Source organism: Amblyomma maculatum, chromosome 1 (assembly GCF_055883805.1).
Source record: "Amblyomma maculatum isolate TAMU_Amacu chromosome 1, ASM5588380v1, whole genome shotgun sequence".
Classification (NCBI taxonomy): domain Eukaryota; kingdom Metazoa; phylum Arthropoda; class Arachnida; order Ixodida; family Ixodidae; genus Amblyomma; species Amblyomma maculatum.
Window position 1 is genome coordinate 200,227,571 of NC_139344.1, and position 25,214 is coordinate 200,252,784.

Below are 25,214 nucleotides of genomic sequence, written 5' to 3' on the forward strand. Positions count from 1 at the left end.
TGCAAGTTCGCTGTCAACGATTCTAGGCAATAAGGACAGCGTGAGAATGGCACTTGCTTCAGGCACATCCTCGAAGCACAAAAAGGTGACGCGGCCCCTCCATGAAGAGTTGGACAAAGCAGTGCATGCGTGGTTTGTGGAAGCACGAGCCAGCAACGTCCCCCTGTCCGGAAGCATCGTCCAGCAGAAAGCCTTGAACTATGCATGCCTACTTGGCATTGATGATTTTAAAGCCAGCATTGGCTGGCTAAACCGTTTCAAGGCCCGCCATAACATCGTTGGAAAAGTGTTGTGCGGCGAGTCAATGTCAGCAGACGTGGACGGAGCAGCTGCTTGGAAGGCGAGTAACATGGAATTTTAAGCAACTTCGCGCCTGCAGACATTTACAACGCCGACGAGACCGGGCTATTCTACGAGATGTTGCCGGCTAGGACGCTCGACTTCAAGGGGCAGCGCTGTCACGGCGGCAAACACAGCAAAAAACGCATCACAGTGCTGCTTTGCACAAACATGGATGGCTCGGACAAGCGTCCGCCGTTAGTCATAGGCAAAAGTGCCAAGCCGCGCTGTTTTAAGGGAACTCGTAGCCTACCTGTGCAGTACAAGGCGAACAACAAGTCATGGATGACCCGCGCTATTTTCACCGAGTGGATGATGGCATTCGACCGCGACATGAAGCGGCAGGGCCGTAAAGTTTGCTTGCTTTTGGACAATTGTTCAGCGCATCACTCCGACGAAGTCAAGCTCACTAACACGGAGCTGAGGTTTTTCCCTCCCAATTGCACGTCTGTCTTACAGCCTCTCGATCAGGGCGTGATTCTTAGCCTGAAGCGCGCTTACCGCGGGAGGTTAATTCAGCGGCTGCTTTTTAACACTGAAACCGGCCGAGACACGAAGGTGGACTTGTACGTGGCACTGCAGATTATGTCTGCTGCCTGGAGCACACTGGGGCGCTCAGTAATTGTGAACTGTTTCAGGCACGCCGGATTTGCCGAAGGTCGACCCGTACACTCTGCTGGCCTAACACCAGGCGTTACAGACGACGACGAAGAGGCGTCACCGGCTCCGGGGATCGCGGCCGCCTGGAAAACGCTGGGAGAAATAGGAACCGTGCCGCCTAATCTCGAGCTCGACGAATACATCGGCGCTGACGCTTGTGTTGTTGTTCACGAAGATGTGAGTGATGAGCAGATCATAAAAGCTGCCCGGAATGATAAGGACTCTTCCGATGAAGAAGACGACGACGTACAGGAAGCGCCGGCTGCGGCAACCGCCGTACAGGTGATGGAAGCTTTTGATGCCATCAGGAATTTCGTTGCTGTCCGAGACGACGATGTTGCAATGGGTTTGCTGACCGAGTGCGAAAATCGCGTGACGGCGTTGCTCGCCGTGAAGCGTAAGCAAACCAAGCTTACAGATTTTTGGCATTAAACGCCTTTGCTGCTGCTTGGGCAATTCTTTCTGCGTTTCACGTCAAATTTTTGCGATAACGAAGTTCCGCGAGAACGAATTTTTTTTCGTGCACCGTGAATTTCGTTATAGCGGGATTCAACTGTACATTATTATTCGTTTTGGCACTCTACAGTTCATATGGATCAAAATGAGCCATCAATGATGTATGTTCATGGAAGTTTAGTACGACAGAAAGGGGGGGCAAAAGGGTGGGTATTTTGCACATTGTCACTGAACAGAAAGAAAACTATGCACCTTAGAATAAAACTAATTGCAGATTTGAAATCAGCATAAAAAACTGAATTAATAGCCGGGTTTTCATATCTCTAAGTCAAATATTAAAGAAAAAGTGTCTTCGAGTAGCATCTCCCCTTAAAGGCAGCTGAATACTGTCTTCGCACTCCTGACATCGTGGGAAATTCTTCCATTCTTTCAATGCGTTCGCTTCCACAAGTCAAAGTGATCAAAATGGTGGAGCAACAACAAACAAAAAATGAAGGCTACCGATTCCACCACTAGGTGACGCAATCTACAATAAAAAGAGTATTGATGACGATAGTGCTGAGCAATAACGAAACCGGAACTGCGAATTTGAACCGAAAATTGTTTGCATCCATATATAATACGAGGTAGAAATTTGACGCTACAGAATTTCGAAAAAAAGCTCGTATTATATTCAGGCTTTTACGGTACTTCCCATTACTGTCATGCTTAAACGTAGATGTTATATTGCAATTATCTACGCTTCATGAGCTTACACCTGTGTAGCTACAACCACCTGCACGCAAGCATGGCTTCTGAACTCAAGCAACCTTGGTCAGAATTCACATTTCTGTTCCTTGCTCTGCTTCTACACTTTACATAGGCATGGAAACGAGAAATCAGATGCTAAGGCATTCTTGTCCCCTAAAACAAAAAGAGAAAGGGGGGGGGGGGGATCAAAAAATCAACTAATCAACTATGCACTTACCGTAACAAATCTTGCCTGGTTCATAGAGTGAGTTTTGCAGGCAGCAGCTATGCAGACCAGCATTGACACTTGTCCATGGTCCAAGAGTTCATTAAATCCGGGCTCCAATTTTTCATACATTTCTTGAAACTGCAACACAGACGTCATGCAGTTAGGATGTTTCATACTGGCATTTTAACATCCCTCCCTACACTCACATCAATGGGATGGGTGAGAAAAATGCACAATGGGATGAGCAAAAGTACTGAAAAATAAAATGTCCCTGCTTGCGCCACCAGGTACAAGAGGCCTGGGATGAGTGACAGGTTGCGAAGTTGCTTTTATTTCTTTAACGTCAACATAGCAAGAACTACAAATCCAATTTCTTTATTTCTATGGCTACTGCCAGCTGGCAGTGATTAAAGGGGCACAGTTACGTGCGTAAAGCCATTAATTCCAGAAAACCTCTAGGTTCTTTGCACCGTGCTGATGCCAGTAAAAAAAGAATTACAAAAATCGCTGCACGGAAATGAGAATTATTCGGTTTATAAAATTCTAAATACAAGAGAAAAAAAACAGTGCGTCTGAGCTGGTGCGAGAGGGAGCCCCTCTCCCCTTTCGCGCGACTCGGGCGGAACCTATCAGAAACGCAGCTTTCTGCTGACGTATCGGAAGCTATCCACCATAGCTGCCTGCCCAACCCAACCTGCAGCCACGCTTTTTGGCAGCGTCGTTACCATGGTAACGACACTGTGAAGCACAGCTATGAGGACCGGATTCTTCATCTGCTCAAAGTTAGCTAGCCTACCAAATGCTGCTCCAAACCATCTTTGCCATCTAAGTGTAGTGCTCACATATTGTCACGGTTCAATACCGATAACAGATGTTTTCCAACCAGATTGCGGAAGTGTTGACGAGGTGGACCCGAGGGTCAGCAAATCTGCGTCGCCGTTTTGGTGTTCTGCCAGCGTCCATCATACATCACATGTCTGACGACTTTTATGAGTGAAAGAGAAATGAGTACCGATATGCCATTTCACTCTGACTTACCAGTGCCTGGCAATGTCACCTGCCCACTACCCCCTTCCAGAGACATGCTTCTAACCTTTTGAAGATGCAACGCTTCAAAGGACAAGGGTTCTGGTGTTTGTCACCTGCCATATACATATGCTCATAATTTTCCGAGGCTGTGACACTTCAGACAGTCGAAAATTTTTTCGACATAGGATTAGTAATGAACGCCCCAGCGCTAAAAGCCTGACAGAGGCATGCTCATGATTTTTTAGGCCATGAGGCTTCAAACAGTCAATACTAACAACGCCAATGCTGAAGGACAATGTTTTTTTTTTTTTACATGTGAGTACCAACACTTTTGCGTAAAAAAAAAGCAGAGAATAAAAAGCATAACGCAATATCATTTATTGCCACGCTAGTACTGCATTTTGCAGCCTCTAAACAAGGGCTGTCAGCCACAAGCTACAAGTGATGCAGAAAACAGTCATTATCCTTACCTTACAATGGTGGTATACTGCTGCTGTATACAGCGAAATGAGACTGCTTTAGCTAAACTGGTGCTACAGTTAGATTTGAATGGCACAAATTCTTGACCACTACATACCAGTTGAACATCCGAGACCTATCCCAAAGCTTTGAATGAAAAACTAAGTGGTTCAATGTGCAAGCGGTCATCTTTTCTCCTTATTGCACGCGAAGTTCCACAAGAGAGCATCTTAGGACTTTTTATTATTATGTATACAGGGCATCCAAGCTTAATTTAGCCAACGGCTTAAAATAAAACATTTCAGGTAGACCAGAAAAACCACTTGCATACAGCTGCCAGCCATCTGGCACACCACAGGCAATTTCTTATTTTGCAATAAACTAATTAGTCATTAAGATCATTTTTATAATTTACTAATTACTGTCTTTAAACAACAAATATGATTGCAAAGTTAGAGAGCACCTTCTGAAACCCCCCTTCCATTTATTTCCAATAAAGAAAACCTCACGTGTATCTTTCTTCCAAGCTCTAAATAAAGCCCGCAAAATACAAAAAATATCACGTGATTAATGCATTCGTGCGCTACGACTCGAGTGTGGTGCTCTCAATTGTGGTTTGAGTGAACGAAATTGACTGCGCCATGACTCAATAGGCCAGTTCCAGCGGTAGGCTGATATGTTGGCAATGGTTGCAGCGAGCGTGATGAGCTCGCTGCAACTCACGCAGTCACGTGCCCCGACTGTCTGAAGGGGACGAAGGAACCATCGCAGACTTATCGGCCTGCCACTGCAGGCCATGAAGCCACGGCCGCAGGTGATTTTGTTGTATTTTGTTGGCTTTATTTAGAGGTTGGAAAAAGATACATGTGAGGCTTTCTTTATCGAAAGTAAGTGGAATTGCTCACCTCAATTTTTTTATTTTTTAACCTTTGGCTAAAGCCAGCTTGGATACCCTGCATATATCAACGATATAGTAGTTAATAATATTGATAAAACAGCAAAATTTGCCATTCCTGTAAAAATTGTACCATACTTCTAATAATAGCAAGGATGAGTTAATTGAAAATATGAATAAAATATTTTAACAACTCCTTGTCTGGTCCAGCTGAATAAGGCAAATGTTAGTGAAAAAAAAAAAGAAAAACTAAAGCAGCTACATTTCAGGCCAGGAATAAACCACTCAAACTTAATCATGTTATGAACTATGCTGGATAGAAGATAGACATCATGCATGAACACGAGATACCTGGTGTTATTTTTTTCTCACATCTCAGCTTAGATTCACAAGTTTAAAGCCCCTGAAAAAAGCTCTCCATGCCAAATGGAGCCTTATCTTGCTGTCGAACATTGATTCCAACAAAGGTGAAGCTGCAAATTTACCACACCACTATTTTCATCTCACTTAAATTACTGAAGTCTCACTTGGTTTACCACTACAAAAACAAACAAGACAGAATATAAATAGTCATATAAAAGGTTATTCATTAAATTGCCAATGTTCCATTCATCTAAGTGACCCAAAAACAATTCCCCGTGTACAGAATTATTAGGGCTCATAGATAACATGTACAATTTCTTCTTGTAACTAAACCACAACCTTCCATAAGTGCCTAACCAGTCTCAATATGCCAAATAATTTTCATTTAAACAGTTCAAAGAATTCTTCACTAACTTGTAAACTGCACTGCTCGACCATGGAATTTTTTTGTTTTATTATTTACTTCACTTCCACAATCTTATGACCCAGTTGTGATTATATAGCTGCAGTTTCACACTTTCATGTATATATATATATGCATTCTTAATGTCTTCATGCAAGGATCTATTATGTTTGCATAAATGCATGAAAGTTATTTCACTACACTGTATGTTTAATTTTTTTCTTCTTCTATTGTAATGCATTCCTTGTATGTTATGTTGACACTGCCTTGCAGTTACTTTCTGGGCCACGTGAAGCTGCGATTTGTAGCTTTTAGCTCAGAAACCCCTGCAGATATTGTCAGGCAAAATAAAGAATTGAAACTGAAAGCATGTTAAACCTCAGCATGACCTCATCAGACTTGCTCTCTGTTTATGTTGGTCCATTTAATATGCATGGCGTGGCATCTTCTGCATCCACAAAGAAATACTTCCAGTTATACCTAGCATGCAAATTTGGTAAAACGCTGCACTTCCTCACATAGTGGTGAACATAAATACAGTCGAACCCGGATATATCGAACTCGGAGGGGATCGCGAAATAGTTCGATATATCGATAATTCTATATACAGAAATCGGCTTGTGACGGCACTTACGATGCGAAAAAACGATACCGTATTTGTCGCGTAATCAACTCACTTGCATAATGAACCCACCCTCCACTTTTGCACACGAGAATTTGAAAACAAAAAATAAAAAAATGCGTTAAGGCCAGCTCGCTCACATGCAAGCGAATGAGCGATCTCAGCGACGAGCGGCAGCGACAGAGCGAAAATTTTCAAACTTGTTGGAACTGCATCCCTCTCGCCACTCGAGCCACCACGGCCCCTCAAAGCAAGGTTTCTGTGGCGCCGTGGCGGCAGAAATCGCGAGCATATTCGCATGCATGTCGATGGCGCGCGTCAGTCCGTTTCGGTCGTCTCATTCACAGCTCATTGGCAGCGTGCCAAGATGCTGCGCAGCGATAACGTCAGGGCGCATTTATCTTTTGATAGCTCCTGCGGTGCCGGGAACGAACTTGGCAGAGTGCCCGTGATGGCTTGATTGCACAAGCCTGGTTCGATTTATCACGCCGCGCTTGGGGCGGGCGTCATGATCGCAACAGCTGATGCATGCTTTCACTGATTCATACATGCAAGGATAAACGATTAAAAAAAATTAATAAAATAAACATCCCCGCAAAAAAGAAAAAAAAAGAAGAAAAAACCCTGCCGCTTCTTAACATCTGCAGCCGCCATATCTTACGCTACGCCGCGCGTACAGCACAACGATAAGAAAGGATGACTCTCAAAAAAAAAAAAAAACAGAGAGAGCTGCCGCTTGTTAACATCCGCAGGCGCCATAGCCACGTCAGCCGCCGTGCCGCCGCACGCAGAGGGTTCGCAACACGCAACACACTCTGGAGAAAGCGTCCGACGTCTGTCTGAAAACGGGCTGAGCTGGCTTGGCGCATGTGTTGCGCATGCTGAAGGAGAGATAGCTCGGCAAAAGAATGGGCACACCCACGCACATGGCTTGCAAACGTCATGTGTTGGCGCGCGGGAAACGACAACTGCAGATGCGGGCGCCTTTGGGGAATGGGTGGGGCACTGCCCAGATCCGCCGTCGCCGCACTGTCCCCTCTCATTCCTTCCGCGCGTCGCTTGAAAACGTCACGCAGCAAACGGCCAAGGGTGATGCGATCGTCTTTGGGGAAGGCACACTTTCCAATGCGTGGTGCGGAGTTCGATATATCGAACGACCGGTGAAATTGAGTTCGATATATGACGCGGCTTTCCTATACTTTTACATGGGATTTTCAAGGGGATATTTCGTGAGTTCGATATAACCAAAATTCGATATATCCGGGCTCGACTCTACAACCAGAAGCTCACGTTAGTGTTCATTTCTCTATGTGCACCTGAATTCAGACACCAACCACCTAACACACAAGGTGTGTTCAGCCATAACACATGCATTGTTCACAACAAGGGCACCTTGACATTATTTTACTCTTACCTTTTCAGCTTCCTACAAAGAGGAAGAGGAGTAGTTTAATGAAGCCAGCTAGGTGCACACGCATATAGCCAGACAAAGACAGGACTATGCTCTGATGGAGATATGCCACAATGGATAGCCATTCGCGGCTTACTTAATACCACGCCTAAACATTGTTGCACATACTTTTGGAAGGAGGCGATTTTTAGATCTTTTCAAAGAGAAGCTTGAGAATGCACTCTGCAATCAGAGCCAATTTAAAACATCTGAGTGTTACTACTCATGGTTCATGCATCTGCTCAAGGTGGAAGCGAACCTTACACAGCAGCAAGGCATACACCAGGCGGTCGAAGTGGCTTATTGAGTAATCCACATTATAAATAAAAACGAAGATTTTATGTGCCAAACCTACTGAGCTCGAAGCAGAATGACAGTGAACGGCTGTGTAACAACTTCAACAGTGTCCTTTAACATGGACCAATACCTCTGAATATAAGCCCTTTTGAATTTTACTGGGATCAAAATCTGGCAACTGTAGCCAGGATCATGTACATGGCCTTGCACTCAGAACAGAACACCGCAGTCACTCTGCAGCCACAATGGCTAAACTTCGACCTTATCACTACTGTAAGCACGAATAATTTTGCATGCATTTTAGACAAACCTGTTCAGGAGATGTAGCATGCTCAATGACACGCTGCGCACAAAATGTAGACACAGGATGCAGTGACATTTTTAGCAGAATGTCCGAAAGATGGTTATCCCACAATTTAGTAAAGGACTTGGGAGAGCATCGCTTCAGTATCTCTTCCACGGTAAATGATGCACTTGGGTCCAAAAAGGCAGGCGGAAGTCCTCTACAAGTGAAGCAAAGTTTCTTAGTCTCTTTCCCATACACACTGCTTTAATATGTTAATGGCACAACCCTGTATCGCACAATATGACAACTCAATTTTTCCTAAGGCGTTAAAGTGAGAATCTGAGCAGGGTTTTTATAGTAAACTTGTAGCCACGAACACGAATGCTCGCCTCTGGCGCTAGCAGACACCCCTATAGACTAACACCGTGTTTACAAATAAAGGGGGTGCTCGCAGACACTCCTGCAAACTGGGGGTGAAAAATAGGCTTATTGGCCATAGGAATACACGGCAGCAAATGTTTTCAAAGCAGTTTTCTTATTTCACATTGCGTGTATGATGTCACCCTTTGGTGCAGAGCAACCATGAACATAATAGAACAAATTGGGTTGGAATGTGAAATATCATTTTGAACAAGAAATATTTCTAAAATACCATGATACGCATGGAGGTATGAGTTGAAACCTTGGCTCGTAAAGATATGTGTCCGTCTCTTCTAGTCTTTGTCCCATCGTATAGCACTGTTAAGATTTCTTCAAGCCATGAATCGCCACCAAATCACCCAATTTGCCTTTCTTCAGGGGGTGGAAGCAAGCTCTAGCTTTTTGGAGCAGGCATGGGAGAAGCAAAAGCCCGATTTCGGATCAATGCTTGCAACAATTTATCGGCTAATTCGGAGCACTTTGGAGCAGGCTGATGGCTTTAAATGCTACTAAGCGCATTTTTATTCACACCTTTGGTAAGTTCTATTTAATTTGGCCTCCAATAGAGCAGAAAAAATGTTCAAATTAACCTTAAGTTCTAGTTACCGAATGGAATAAAAAAAATTGCCGAAAAATTACAGTAATTTTATATGATGAACACCTGCATAACAGTTGTCTGCATTTGTGATGAAACCCTAGTAAAAAAACAGTTTTTCCCTGTATTGTAAAGCACTTTGCTTTGCGCGCACTGTCGGGAAGGTTGAAGGATTGCTCTAAAATCGCGAAAGCCTTCCTACCCTTTCTCAGGGTTACTCAATAGTATTGATTGATGCCTCTGCCCTAAGCAGACCCCTTGTGTTTTGAGGAAGCTTCACCGCAGAGCACAGTGAGGCATTGCGGCGAACCGCGCAGTGCGGTGAAATCGCGTGACTATACAGCTAGAAGCAGAATATAGATGCATGTGTGGGACATATGAGTATGCGTTAGAACAACATGACGCCCCAAGCACCGTCCGATACGCGCACCTAATTACAGCCACTGAATGGCATTAAGTAAAAGCGAATCCAAAACTATCCGGTTAAGCTTTATTTCGGAAATGGCAAACTTCCTATCATAGTCAGACCTGCCACGGTGTGCACGATGTGTGCGGGAACAACTGTGCCATGCAATTCAAGCTTGGGGAGGCTGTTTTGGTGATTGCTGGCGGAGCGCGATATATCTCAACATGTCGCCGGCTGCCGGTGCGCTTTGCCACACGCGGCCAATCGTTGACATCTACCAATTTAGAAGCAGGCGAAGAGCAGCTATGGCCCTTGCGACGTCGTTCACAATGGCACACTGCAGCTAATCACACTCGCTTTTCACACGTGTCACCTTTAAATGGGCATCAGCCGAGACTGCGCTACTAGTTCAAATTATCCAAAGCTCCAAATAAACGGGGTTCGAAACAAAGAAAATTTACTTTATTCCAAAAACTACATGAAAATTGATTCTGAGTCCCACTGGCCAGAATTATCTAGGAATGCAATGGCTGTAAAGATATTTACTCAAGTTCATGAAAGAAAAATAGACAAACACCAGCTACTTCAAACAGCAGTGGAATCTATTAGCAGCTATTAATTTCAATTCAAAAAGGTTCGTGCCACCAGCCTTCAGGAAAGCCGCGACGATAACAGCTTTATAATAAACACCATGAGTGAACCAAAGCATCAGGCATGTTGATACGGCAGCGTGCTTTTGTAGCAAGCACCCAGTGTTGCTCAATCAATGATAATATTTAAGTAAATTTGGCATTGCATATTTGCGATGGTCAATTACCGTGTAAATTGCCCTTTAGACTCAGCTTCGCGCAACAGGTCAGATTGGCACAGAATGGCGCAATTGACGCAGCACTTCCACCCCTGGTTCTTCTACAGGAAAAATCTAATAATTTGTATCTGTATATATTCAGACCTCCCTTTTTCACAACAGCAACACAAATTGCTTAAAAACAAGTTGAAAGCTAGGGCATGTTTGTTTGTCATTATCACTAAAGTGCAAAAAATGTTTGAGATGAGTACAAAGACACAGCACTGAACTGTCTGTGTACTCCTCTTCTGCACTGTAGCGATAATGCTCAAAAACTTTAGAAACTGACCCATCCAGCACACTTTCTACGCCTGTTAAATCACAACCTTTTCCTGCTATCAAACGCATTTATGACAAAACAATGATTTTTTCTATCAGCCAAAGCTGTTTCCATAATGAAAACTCGGCTACCGTTCCTTCAGTATACCATTCCACCGTGTTAGAGATGAAAGAAGTGACAGCATCAAACAGCACTTCCTGGACACCTCTCCCCTTACGTCGCACAGAACTTTGCAATGCCTATCTTTTGTTTGTTTTCGGCAAATGATTGTTTTCTAGACACAAAATGACTTTGATAGTCTTGCCAGCAGTTAATTAAAGGGACAGAACACTGGCCAAAATATGTCACGAGATATGGTGGAGATGAGAAGACCTTACCTCATATAGTACAGATCAAGCACTACAATATCAAAGAAATGAGGCTTTACAATTTTAATTTGCCATTGAAAATCACATAAAAACAACTGAGGTGCTTTCTAGCGGAAAAACCCTATTACTTTCAGTGCAGTACTCTACGTGACTACATGTCAGCAAAATATTGCCGATTTTCGAAAGCACTCACTGTTCTTTTTTTTTTTTTCTAGGAGTGCGTGTCATAATTCGTTTTATTTTGCGCTCTCTCCACTGCGTCCTTAAGTAAAAACCACCCCTCCTTTCGCACCACGAGAGGCATGTTTTCAGGTTTTTCCACTAGATGACGCCAGAGTATTTGGAAATCCGTGGATAAAGCGATGATAGTACCCAGTAAAACTTTCGTCGACGAGGTGTGCGTTATTGTGTCGTAAAAGCCTTGAGTGTGCAACTGAAAAGGACATTACTCTAAGCAAAATATGTCGAATTACTGCTTGGAGAGTGAAATTTATATTTATTTTCGGTACGTCCTTTTTGTCGACCACCAGTCATCATCGCGTTCGCTGCTCATGGTTTCCAGCATCGGATTAATTAAAAATGGGTGCATGCACTGATCGAAAAATTCTCGGTAAAAATTTTCTACAGCGATTCTACGAAAACCGTTATGGAATCGAACATTTTAAACATCAATCTTCCCACTGCGGCAAAACATTTTGAGGCCTAAATTCCAGTGTTCTGTCCCTTTAAAGTGAAGGTGATAACACAATGACTTCCATGAAAACAGCACCACACGCTTTGACAAAAAAAAAAAAAAACGTAAAGTCACGTGCATTATCGCAGACACAGTTCCAGAACTGGATTGTACCTTAGAGCTACTTTTAAAGCAGTTTCACTGAACATGCAAAGCTCAGCATAAATTTCTATTCAGGAAGCTTTACTTGATCTGGCATGCAACCACATTTGTGCCTCTCAAAGCACAGAGTTGGGAAAAAAGGGTACAGGTTCGAAAAAGTGCAGTGATAACTTATGGATTCCTTGAATCCATAGGTTATCACTGCACAAATCCATCAAGATTATTTAAATAAATGTAATCTTGGAAGAACAATACCATTAATGATATGGCACCGGAAGATGAGCCCCCCAGATTGGAAGGCGTCCCACATGTTACTGGGGATGAACAAAGGGCGATTCCTAGTAGCTCCAGGACGAATGAAGCGGCTGGGCTAAAGCCAAAAGGACGCTCAGTTGTGGATGTGTCGGGAAGCGACCGGAAAGTCCGATGTTGCAAGGAGATATATCACATAGCAACATGGAATGTAAGATCTATGACGCAAGGTAAACTGGATGTCGTCAAGCGAGAAATGGACAGATTGAACATTGATATCTTGGGTATCAGCTAGCTCAAGTGGACCGGAATGGGAGAATTTAACTCCGGCGACCATTATGTCTTTTATTGCGGGCACGAATCCAAGAGAAGGAATGGGGTCGCTCTCATAGTAAACAGAAGAATGGGCAAAGCAGTGCTAGGGTACAACCCCGTAAACGACCGAATGATTTCACTTCGAATCCAAAGTCACCCTTTCAACATAACAGTTATCCAAGTCTATGCACCGACCACTACTGCTGAAGAAGCTGACGTTGAGAGATTTTATGCGGACCTACAATGCCTTTTAGACCGCACCCCATCATCAGACGTCGTTTTTCTCATTGGAGACTGGAATGCTAAGGTCGGGAGTGAAGAAATATCCGGAATTACAGGCAAGTTCGGTCTTGGTGAGCCAAATGAAGCTGGGCAGAGGCTAGTAGAGTTCTGTCAAGAAAACAACCTGACCATAGCGAATACTCATTTTCAACAGCACAAGAGGCGCCTGTACACATGGATTTCACCGGACGGTCTGTACAGGAATCAGATCGATTATATTATTTGCCGGCAGAGATGGAGAAGCGCTATAAAAGCAGTAAAAACAAGGCCTGGGGCCGATTGTGGCACCGATCATCAGCTTCTTGTTGCCAAAATTAAGCTTCGATTGAGGAAAACGCAGAAAACTAGAAGGCCTTTCAGGTATGATCTGGATCAGATTCCATTAGAATATGCTGTGGAAGTGAGGAATCGATTTCAAGAATTAGATCTAGAAGACAAAGAGCCCGAAGAGATGTGGACTGATGTTCGTGATATAATACAAGAAGTTGCTACTAAGGTAGTTCCAAAGCAAAAGAAATGCAAGAAAGCAAACTGGTTATCTGAAGAGGCTTTGCAAATAGCTGAGGAAAGGAGGATGGCAAAAGGTATGGGGGAAAGAGAAAGATACAAGGTTCTCAATGCGGATTTTCAGAAAATAGCAAGGAGAGATAAGAATGCCTTCCTGAACATACAGTGTCAAGCAGTTGAGGACAACAGCCAATTAAGGAACACAAGAGCTCTGTATAAGACAATCAAAGATATCAAAGGAAGCTTCTGTGCTAAGCTGGGCGTGATAAAGAACAAACAAGGCAAGGACCTCTCTGAAGCCTCAGAGATAAAGAAGAGGTGGCAGGAATACACAGAAGAACTGTACAAGATGGACCTGAATGTGCAAACCCAACTTAAGACGGTTATGATTACTGATTTCGAGCCGGGCATCCCGAAGAGTGAAGTTGAATGGGCCTTAGCCAGCCTTGCTAGGAACAAAGCTAGCGGAATTGATGGCATTCCAGCTGAGTTGCTTCAAAACCTCAACCATGACGCTGTTAACATTCTGCATACATTATGTCAGAAGATTTGGACAACCCTGCAGTGGCCACAGGATTGGAGGAGGTCAGTTTACATCCCCATTCCAAAGAAAGGCAGTGCCAAAGATTGTTCCAACTACCGCACGATCGCACTTATTTCGCATGCTAGCAAGGTGATGTTGAAAATCCTCCAAGGTAGGCTTCAGCTGTATGTGGATCGGGAGCTTCCGAACGTGCAAGCTGGGTTTCGCAAGGGCAGAGGAACTAGAGACCAAATTGCCAACCTTCGCTGAATCATGGAAAAAGCAAGAGTTCCAGAAACCCATCTACTTCTGCTTTATTGATTATGCGAAAGCGTTTGACTGTGTAGATCACAGCAGATTGTGGCAAGCTCTCCAAGAGATGGGAGTTCCAATTCACCTCCTCTGTCTCCTCAGGAACCTGTATGAAGGGCAAGAGGCCACAGTCAGAACTGGGCATGGTCTTACTGATTGGTTTCCGATTGAGAAAGGAGTGAGGCTAGGCTGCATACTGTCGCTCTGCCTATTTAACCTATATGCAGATTGCATCATGAGGAAGGCCGGTCTGGACGAGTCTTCAGCTGGAGTGAAGGTTGCTGGAAAACGTATCAACAACCTTAGATATGCGGATGATACCACTTTAATAGCAGAAAGTGAAGTGAAACTCAAGAGACTTCTGATGCGCGTACAAGAAGAGAGAGAAGTTTGGGCTTAAACTGAACATTAAAAAGACAAAGATTGTGGCGTCTTGCCCTATCAAGTCCTGGAGCATCAATGGACAAGATGTGGAAGAGGTGACAGATTTTCTCTTCTTGAGCTCCAAGATTACCTCGGAAGGTGACTGCAGCCATGAAATTAGGAGACGCCTGCTTCTGGGAAAGAGAGCAATGGTTAGCCTTGACCACCTAGTAAAGAGCAGAGACATTAGTCTGCCAACCAAGATCCGTAAACTCGTGCTATGGTCTTTCCAGTTGTGATGTATGGATGCGAGAGTTGGACTGTGAAAAAGGCTGACCGCCAAAGAATTGACGCGTTTGAATTGTGGTGCTGGCGAAGACTCTTGAGAGTTCCTTGGACTGCCAGAAGATCAAATCAGTCGATATTATCGACCATAAACCCTGACTGCTCATTGGAGGGTCAAATTCTAAAGTTAAAGCTCAACTACTTTGGTCATCTGATGAGAAGAGAGGAGTCGCTGGAGAAAGATTTGATGTTGGGAAAGGTTGAGGGTCGCCGGAGAAGGGGTAGGCAGCGAACGCAATGGTTAGATGGCATCCTCGAGGCACTGCAGATGAAGTTATGTGATGTTAGGAAGATGGTGAAAGACCGGAAAGCGTGGCGTGACATGGTCCATAGGATCACGAAGAGTCGGACACGACTGAACGGCTGAACTGAATTGAATCTTGGAAGAGCGAGCATTGAGTACAGAAATTTTCTATTGTATGAAAGAACTAAAAAATATATATATATACATACCTTTCATCACGTGACTGAGCAAAAACAGCCTTAGCAATGTGCTTCACAAGGCTTGACAGCATTTTTGGGTCTTTCAGTTGCAATACCATGATCAATGCTTGCAAAAGCAGTGACGTTACGCTGTTGCTCATGATATCTGTGGAAAATATTGAGTAGCAGAAAGTATAGTGTGTATAAGCAGAAAATATCAAGATTAGGGTTTATTCTTTTTGAACCTAGAGGTGTAAGCTAGCAAATGAGATTCAAAATGCAGCTAGTTGATATGCCTTTCAAAAACACAAATAATTTTACTCTTTCAGTGAGCTGGAGTGAACATCAGGTTTTTTACTCTTTTGGTGAGCTGGAGTGAACATCAGGTTCTGAGAAAGACTGGTTCAATTACAACACGTCATAGAACTACATAATTGTAGGAACCGCAGCAGTACCCGTGCACAAGAGACTCAGCTGCTGTGGACCGGTTAAGATATGACGAAAACCTTAACTAGTTAGTTATATTGGGTTTTGTGGCGCAAAAGCGACGAAGGCTGTGCTGCTCCGAACACAAGGTTAAAACTAATGATGATGAAGGTTAAAACCTAAACTGAAGCCACAGTTGAAACTATAAAACTTCTTAGGCAACTGGTGCACTGAAGAAAACAGAAGCTAATATGACGGTACAAATTGCACTCACCTAACAAGTCAAAGGTTTTTACAGTATTAACATAAGCTCTGAAGAGTTCATCAAATCCATCAGGAACATTAACAACTTCAGGTGGTTCTTTCTGACCTTCTGTGGCAGAAATAAAATATAACACATTGTATCAATGCTCCAGCACTCATGCAATGTCAGATTCCCATCACCTGAGAGTTTTTCGAGTTGACAGTCAAGGTTAATCACTCCTGAAGTGGGCATGGCCAGTGAGCTAAACACCCATCAACCAATAAAACGAGCTACAGGCCCAAATACCGAACTTGTTAGCAACTTTTCTCATGACTAACATATTTTATTACCACTGTAACCAGCAGCCAAAACTAAAGAGCAAGACCAAGAAATGCCAAAAATTTTATACGCACAATTGTTACCCCTTATTAAAATGATGAAACTTGAGGGCAACGCAGGAGTATGACAAGCAAATCGCCTTATCAATGTCCTGATCACATAATGTCAGCTTCAAATTTCCTCAGGTCACTGCATCGGTGTACAAAGCAGGTGCAGAGCATCCCTGCAGTACAGTAATCAGTGGCTCTTGCTGGTTTTAAGATTAAAAGCAGCATGAACCAATTTCACTACAGCAACCAAACTTGCATAGCCAAATTAATGCATCTTGATGGCGCAACAGCGACAAATAGCACTGTGTTACAGATCACTGTACATAGGCGCCTGACATCTCAATCAGACTTCACAAGATTTGACAGATGCCACATGCAATGATGACTGAGATGATGAAAGCATTTATCTGTTGTCTTGTAAGCTATCACGAAACACTTTGCTGCATCGTTTGACCCTACATTTTAGATAGCTTTTTTAAATAAAGATGCACAAGCGAGTCTTAATGGCACTCTCTTTTAGGGAAAAATATGTTAACGAAAAATGTCAGCAGACCTGTTTTCTGTTTCTTCTTAAAAGTCTGAGGTCGTGAAAGATGTCTCTCGACATAGCAGCCTCCCAGTACCTGAACAACACTGCGGAGCACGTGAGTGGGTACCCCGCTGTGTGCAAATTTCTCTATATTTTCTAAGCAGAAGCGCCCCACAGCAAGTACCCAAGAGACCACCTGAAAAAGAGAGAAAAGCCTGCATGACATCTTCCAAAAACGATAGAAGGTTGGACAATTTCTGCATATTCATATGACGATTTACTTGCAGCGTATTCATGCATTATACGCAGCGCTGCTCTAGATTATTTCCCTTTGCTTCTTCCTTTCCATATTCAAGAAAAACATAGACTGTGATGGCTGCCACTGATGCAAAACATCGAAGCCTTCATGCTGTAAAGACATTCAGCATAACCAGCAACATCTCATAACTAGCATTAAAATAGAAAATACAAGTCAGTGAATGCACAGCAGTAGCCAGTTCAGGTTCAGGAAAAAAAAACTTCCTTTCTCTCTTTCCAAGCAAGCGATACATGCTCGAGGAATGAATGGGAGTAAAAAGCCGCATCATGAGGCTTGACAAGCTCCCATCACCTACGCGTGTTCGGCAGGGCAATGCAGGCAACAGTAGTGGTGGAAAACACATACTTAGTGAGCACAGGTTGCAAAGAGAAAATTACAGTGATGATCAAAAGCAAGGAACTTCGAAGAAACACAATCAAGGAAGCTCAGCAAGCACTTCGGGAGGATATCATGGAATGTCCGTACATCAGCCTGAACTCGGAAGAAAATTAGAGAGTACACACATTTTGTAAGGGCAGAGATTGCAGGATCAAGTTTAGTATATAAAACGATGATGAAGCAATTAATCGGTTGGAGAATCCAAATTTATTTAGTGTCGAGGATAGCGCATATGATAACCTTTGGAAGCCACAGCTTGTGCGCAGATGGGTGATGTGCCAGTATTCATGATGTCGTGTCCTATGAAGTTGTGTATTTGCTGCTAACTGAGCAATGCTAAAAAGGAAACAGCTGTTACGGCGTAACTGGGACTTATACAAGATTACAATACGGTACTCATTTACGTCAGTAACTTTCATGATTTTATACCTGGAAAACAAATTACTCGACGGTGATCTTATTTGAATATCTTTTATTACACCTTTCTGTGTATTAGAAGCTTGCTTAAACTGGTAATTGTACTGAACTAGACTAGGCTGCAATAGGTGAGCATTGACAAAAACAAAGCTTGGTAAATGAGAATTTTGCTTCTGGTTGGTAAGGTGCATTGGAATTTCGAAGGATGCCAAGCACTCAAGCTAACTTAGTTTCTATATGAACTACATGATGATCCCAGAGCATAAATTGGTTAAAATAAACACCTAGCGTTGCTACTACATCTATCATTACTTCGTTTCCGCCCAGGGTTAAGCTCCTGTCAAACACATATTTCTTATTTTTTTGCTCGGAACATTACAGCATGTTTTTTACAAATTAATCATTAAAGCATTTCTCCGGGATCATCCATATAGTTTGGATAGTACACTGTTTCCTCTCTGAATTATGAAATTAACGGAAGTTCCGGAAAAACGTGCATACATATACAGTATCCAAAGCAGCATGGACTGGCCCACCACTAATCCACAAAGAAGTGAAAATGTTATTAACAGGTGTTTCAGCAAACACTTAAAAATTCTTGAAAAGAGGAAGTCAAAAAAAAGAAAAAGAAAATATTTTCTGGAACAAAGTTCTATCTGCAGCACACATAATTTACTGCGACTTTTCAAATTACAAAGCTGATTGCCTAAACACACTAATTATATTTTTAATAACCCTGTTGTTTTGTCTGAGCCAACAGGGAGTTTGCAGCCATGGACAAGAAGATGATGCCATATCAGTCTTTGAAATGAAATGAAAAAAAAAAAAAAAAAAAATGTTTCTAAAGCCCTGTAGTGCAACGAAATCAGATGCCTTTTTTCATACAAGACCGAAAAAGCGCATATTAGGCACACAAGAAGCCCAGTGAAAACAGTATGCCTGCTGATGATATATTGCAGTGACCAAGGCACCCAATTCAAACTACCTGCGCTATTGTCCCATGTCAAGAACACTTTTGCTTCGCCACTTGGTGCACACAAAAGGACAGTCATTGTCAACTGTGTGGTTTTTATTTCCAAGAGGTACGGAGCAAGAGGTACGGAGCAAAATATAGTGCATGACAATGCACAGTACACAGGAAGCTGAAGTCTGGTGCTGCAGACGTTCAGCAGAAGATGTTCCGCTTTCACTGAGCTACCAGCGCACCTCATGCACTCAGTTTCAGTATTGCACAGAAAAAAATGCCAGGATCGCAGAAAATACGCCACGGCTTTAGAAAGCGAGTTTTTCTTCATTTCAGAAACAAATATGGCAAATATGGTTTCCTTTGTCCACGGCTTCAACCCCTGCTGACCATAACAAACAAAATGGTTTAATAAGAATTGTAATTAAATATGTAATTAAGATTCTTTGTAATACATTACACATCCACCGCAGCTGATGGCTTTGCATTCTGTTGCGTTTGGTTCAGTTTTATAACACATAAGCAAGTAAGGCAAGCATGCGCCAAGCAGCTCTGAAGTTGTTGCCTGAAAACATTCTAGTGCGCTAATACTAAGACCACCCCTTCTGCATTTCGCCGATTTTGATTGATATCCTGTCCATCTCAAGAGCATGCCTCTAGCAGGTGGCATTTGGCAGATGACATGGCCCACCACTGATTGTACAATAGTTTGTGTGACACCACGAGACATGCCGCGGCTGAAATGGCAGAAACTGCCAACTTGGCCAGCAGTTTTGAGATGGAAATTTAACTCACCAGAAACACTGAGTCAGACACCCTATCCCTAGGCCATGTAGGCACATTCTAACGGCTTGGTTAAAAAAGGGCTTTATATCTATGTTGGGTGGTCTCTCAAGTAATGTGGTAGACTATATGCTAATGAGTAGATGCGACCTAAAACTGAAGTAAAAACGAAGTGCTAACACACCTTCTTCACATTTGGCCTAACCATGCTATATCGTCCATATCTTTTTTTTTTTTTTTCTATTTTGAACTCCCCATTTTAAGGAATCTTCGCAAGTGATCATTGGAACACCAAGTTTAGATTACAAGTACAAAGACAATATTTTTGTCACTGAACCACTGTGAGAGTCCTGTTGCTATAATGTTCAGCAAGCAAGCACAAGGGTGCGGGACCAAATCCTAGCTGCAGCGACCATAATTCAAAGGAGGCAAAATGCAAGACTGCCAGTGTGCTATGCTATATCCGTGCGCATTAAAGTATCTCGGGCGTCTCTCATAGCACAGGTGCTTGCTGTTTCAGGATATTGAACCTTGAAAGAGACAAGACTAAAATAAAAACACACAGGCTTCCTGTGCTATAAAAAAGAATAAGCCTCTTTACGGTACAAAAAAGCAACTTATGACCAGAAAAACTTAAATCAGTAACTTAAGCACAGCTAGCTAGACAATTAATTCTGAAGTTTCGCATATGAAACACACACACGGCAAAACGAGCTCACATTATCATGGCAGCCTGTTTGTCCCTGCATTTGGAAATCTTCATCACGTGATAAGGCATCTGGATGAGTTGCAGAGTTCCTTTTCCTATCCACCAGCTTTTCCTTAGCAGAATAAGAGCCACACATATGCTTTTGGTTGCTACGACTTGGTTCGGCATCTATGCGCTCTTGCTCAGATGTATACTGTCAGGAATAACAAGAAATAAAACATTTAAGTAAAATGGAGCAACTTAATAGTGCCATAAGTTATTTCAATGCAAGCACTAGACACTGAAACCTGGGCCTGGTTTGTAAGCCCAGGTCCAGCCCAGGAAATGAATTGCTTCGCCAGGGACGGTCTTGAATTTGAGAGCCTGGGCCTGGCCCTGGCTTATATGCAGAGGAGCTGTGTGTGACTATTATTATAGACATTCTAAAATCAACACCAATGAAACTACGCTACGGTGTTGGCCGAAAAAAAAAAAGAAGTTAATGCCGATTTCCTTATTCCCGGCGTCTGCTACAGCTGCATTTTTTATGTGAAAAAAACAAATATATATTCTTTCTTTTTTTCTTTTTACCATTGCCTGCAACGAGCATGAAGTAAAGGAATCCTGACCCTAAGATATTGCTGATGGATTGCTAATATACCACCATTATTACTTTTCTCTTGATGCAGAACAATAGAATGCTTATTTGTAGACTGACTTCGATCACCATCAATCAAAGTCCAAGTAATTTTGAACCTGCATGTCTGGGTGTGCTACACGATATGAGAAGTTAAAAACAAAAGCAGGACTACAGCAGCATTCAGAGTGAAGTATTGTAACACCCTGCACCCTACTCATTTACACGAGTGTGTTAATCTATCAAAATACAAGGCGGCGCTGATTTAATGTATATAAGTTATGGGCAAGTGCACACTGTCGATGCCATCAAAGGCGCTCTGAATCTGCTTAGTTTTGTGCTACAATGATTATCTGCATCAAGAACTCCCAAACTGCAGCTTGCAAAAATGCCTGTTTTGCCCTTAATTTGCCAAAGTGCATTGTGAAAAGTTAGGAAACTCTCCTACTGTGTTGTAAAATGACACCCACACCCAGAAGCCCTCATGACAGTGTCTTCTTTGACTTGTCAATTCTAGTAAATGAAATCTAAATATTATATTTGCAGGCCCACTTAGACACGAGAGTGATCCAAAGCACTCAAAGGCCAATTAGGTAGTGGAGCGATACCTTGAGGCTGAGACCTGAAGAGTGCACGAACTGCAAACAACAATTATATTTTACAAAACAAAACAGTCATAGTCGTTGCAAAGTGGTGAAGGTACTGAAGCTATGGACTCTTTGAGCTCTGGCAGTCAGCTTCTCTGCGCAGCAAAACCCCTTCACCATGGCTGCCAAACCTTTTTTGGGGGCAGAAGTTAGGTGCAGCGCAGAATACTTCGGTGTCAAGCCTGATGTCATGCACGAACCTGGCCTGGGGCGCAGAATTCCTTCGCTTTTGAAAACAAAGAGGAAGTAGGGGCCGGAGATGCGATATGAATGGCACTTGCGAGGAACTGGCTGGCTGGCTTCACCGATGGCCTCTTAATACCATAACTGCAGCAGCAACAACAGGCAGAGGGGTGCAGGAAATGGACGTAGCCATTATTGTCTCCTGCACTGCACCAAACTTCGGCCCTCAAAACAGGTTTGGCTATCATGATGAAGGAGTTTTTGCTGTGCAGAGAAGCTTGACTTCCAGAGTTTTGCAAAGGGTCCATTGCAATAATCCAGAAGGTAGAACATGAACCATCATATTTGCTGTTATCCTATATATTTTAAAATAGCTACTCGATACCTAAAGCATGACAACTCTATCCTCTCAGAGGTAAAGAAAGGGAACGCAATTACACATGAAGCCAAGTAACCATGCAAGGTTCTCAAGCCTTAATAACCTAATGACAGCTGTGCATTAGAGACAGCAAAATTGTTGTCTAAAACACCTTAGCTGCATTATGTGGCTGTTTTACAGACTGCATACACATCTAGCAATAATACCTGTGTCAGGAGGAGCTGGATGTGACCATGCGCAGCTACACTTATTGGATGCAAAGTCCTTTGTTACCTTACTGGCCAGCACAACTTTCACAGCTCCTTTTTTGCAGTCAACAACACAGAGATAATGTATTCTAGATGAACGTGTTGCCCTCTGTATATGGTAGGTGCAAATGAAAAGACTCCTGTTAACCAAGCCTTCATGAGGTGGCCAGTTTGCTGTTAATTGATCACCACATCCACAGCAAATTTCCCTCTGTCTTTGGCTCACAAAATGTTCTCCCAGTACATCCACTTTAATGTCCTTTAATATAAAGACAGAAAAAAAGTGAAAGCGCATCTATCCTGAGCAGTATGTATTATTCTTACTGAGACAGAAAAATGTAACTTACCAGTGAAGGGCTCTGCAAATACCTCAATGAAGCTTCAAGGAGAGTTTGCATAACATAAGCTGCTATGTGATGTGTACACATCAAATCAACATGCTCCAAGAATGTGGACATGAAGCGAGTAAGGACGTTCAGGCTTCTCGTATGCAGCAACAACATCTGCATACAGTGGCTTGTAGAATCATCACATGAAAGCTGCAATTCCTTTCCACAAGTCTGGTCTGCTATATTTTCCAAAAAAAGGGCTGGCAACAGAAAAAGAATCAGGGGGAGACAGAGAAAAACACTTTAATGAGAAACTAAGAATCCAGCAGGGCTTCAAACTGTCGCACCAGACCTAATCGGTCAGCCAGATGTACAGTGTCAATCACACTTAGTGAGAAAGCGGCTGTGTATGGCCACGCATGTGGTTAACACCATTACACATAACCCAGTCACAAATGAAAGCAGGGTGGCTTGCGAATACGAGGACCTCAAGTGGTGTTTCTTATCGACTGCCATTTTGCGTGAATTTGCTACTTGCTTGGGCGCAGTGATTTTCCACGCGTGTGCAGCCGCATGGAGCCATGTTCCCACTAAGTGTTACTGACACCGTACCAACTCAAGCTTAGCACCATTGAAATTGTTCTAAGCCATTCGAAACTAATGCTCAAAACTGATAACAGCTTCAAATTGATGGACTATAGTCTATTTTGTTTCCTCAGCAGCCGGCAGAATTCCCCAGCACCCAGCTTTGACTGGCTACCTAAAGCGTCGAAGATCACTAATTCCCTCATTTCTTAGCCCGAATTCTCCTAGCACTATTCATTTTGGGCAGTAGATGAAGTGCCTGCCAGAGCATCACGAGCTTGAGAAATGTTCCCTCTGTGGCTCCTCAAAGCTAGCAACCTGAAGAGATCTCAGTCCACATGGCTAAGCATAGCCAAGAAAGCAAAAACAATGATTGATAGTTCGCATCAAGCATAGCAAAAAGGATAAACTAAACACTGTTCAAATAGCAAAATGGATGATCTAAGCACTGATCAGATAGCTCCATAAAGGTGTGCAGGCCATGCTGAGGAGCTCCAAGCCTTGCTGTGCTTTAATATAACTTGCTGTGGGTAGGCTGCTCAATTTATGTTCACGTCTGAAGTTCCTCGACCCGATTTCATCATGCTGCAAAGCTTGCGTGATAAAATCTTTAAAAATGTCGCCCAGGTACACATCCCTTGCTTGCAGTCACTTGTTGCCCAAACAGGAGCATGCAGCATGGGCCATTAGCAGCACATACTTAGCCGAAATACGGCCATGAGTACGCAATATCATTCACTGCTGTTCCATGGGAAAATATCATCTGCTATAGCCGATCAGAGTCAACTGCCAGAACGATTTCGCTCATGATCATGGTTTACACAGTCCGTCAAAATCGGAATGCGCATGCGAACAAAAAGGCTTGTGCGTACGGCTGCACAAATTTAGATATCAAAATTAGGAAAAAAATACCTTTGTCTTCTTCGTCCTCGAAGTCCTCATGAAACCGTTCACACACCATCACAAAGTACGACTTAGTGTCTTTGTCAACTTGGTGCAGTTGCGAGAACTGTTGGTTGTTGCTGTTGGACAAATGCCAGTTACCGTCTCGAGAATGACCGAAATCACCGCGACTGACCTTTTCAGACAAACCAGCATCATCAGAGCTGCCATTTCGACGCAGTGAAATCATTTTGCCACCGCTGACGTTTCGCGATCTATGCATATTGCGTTTCATGGGTTTCATTTCGCAAGCCTGCGACCACGCTGTGCACGCCTGCCAACCACGCCGTCAGTCCTGGTATTAAATGTTAAACGTCTAGAGGTTCTCCAAGAAAACTTCCAGACAGCAGCACATAATACTCATAGTTTTAAAAGCTACATAACACGTAACGAAAAGCGACAGCTAGTCTTGCGAGCAGAGGCCGTAGAGACATAGGTTTGCAGCTTGAGCATTGACAGCGTCCGAAAACCCGCACGTGCACTCTGCACGATAATAAATCACATTACGGTAAATCCTTGCAAGGACCTTCGCAGTATCGACAACCGTCAACAACCCGACGACATGCAACCACGCTCGCAACGCACGCGGCGACCATGCATGATCAGGGTTGCCAGTAGTTGCCAGGTGTCCACAGCTGTCCACAGCATCCCGCGTGACCCGTGACCCGCCAAACTTTCTGCGCGATGTAGCCTTAAAATAGCCAAACCAGAAAGCTTCATACAATTAGAATACATTAGGGTGCACAATTTGTTTCAAACATTTATTGGCAGTCTTTGTTGAAATTAAAAGAAACAGGCAAACGTGTAGCAGGGCTATAGTGCCTAGCAGGGCGGGTG

General features: G+C 43.2%; 1 protein-coding gene across 2 annotated transcripts in view; it reads right to left on the reverse strand.

Moving 5' to 3' along the window:
• LOC146205354 (nucleolar protein 9) overlaps positions 1-24,984 on the reverse strand; it is a 56,738-nt gene extending 31,754 nt beyond the window's left edge. The window contains exons 1-9 of one of the 2 annotated variants that reach the window (XM_084590011.1): positions 24,514-24,984; positions 24,348-24,457; positions 22,869-23,110; positions 20,459-20,641; positions 16,903-17,074; positions 15,991-16,089; positions 15,321-15,456; positions 8,242-8,434; positions 2,423-2,551 (exon numbers count right to left, since the gene is read on the reverse strand). In XM_084590011.1, the coding sequence (XP_084446137.1) occupies positions 2,423-2,551; positions 8,242-8,434; positions 15,321-15,456; positions 15,991-16,089; positions 16,903-17,074; positions 20,459-20,641; positions 22,869-23,110; positions 24,348-24,457; positions 24,514-24,548 (1,299 nt within the window). In that variant the 5' untranslated portion in view covers positions 24,549-24,984. Of the gene's footprint in view, positions 1-2,422; positions 2,552-8,241; positions 8,435-15,320; positions 15,457-15,990; positions 16,090-16,902; positions 17,075-20,458; positions 20,642-22,868; positions 23,111-24,347 lie in introns of both variants that reach the window. The other variant, XM_084590010.1, reaches the window with a different exon arrangement.
• Between the last annotated feature and the right edge of the window lie 230 nt (positions 24,985-25,214).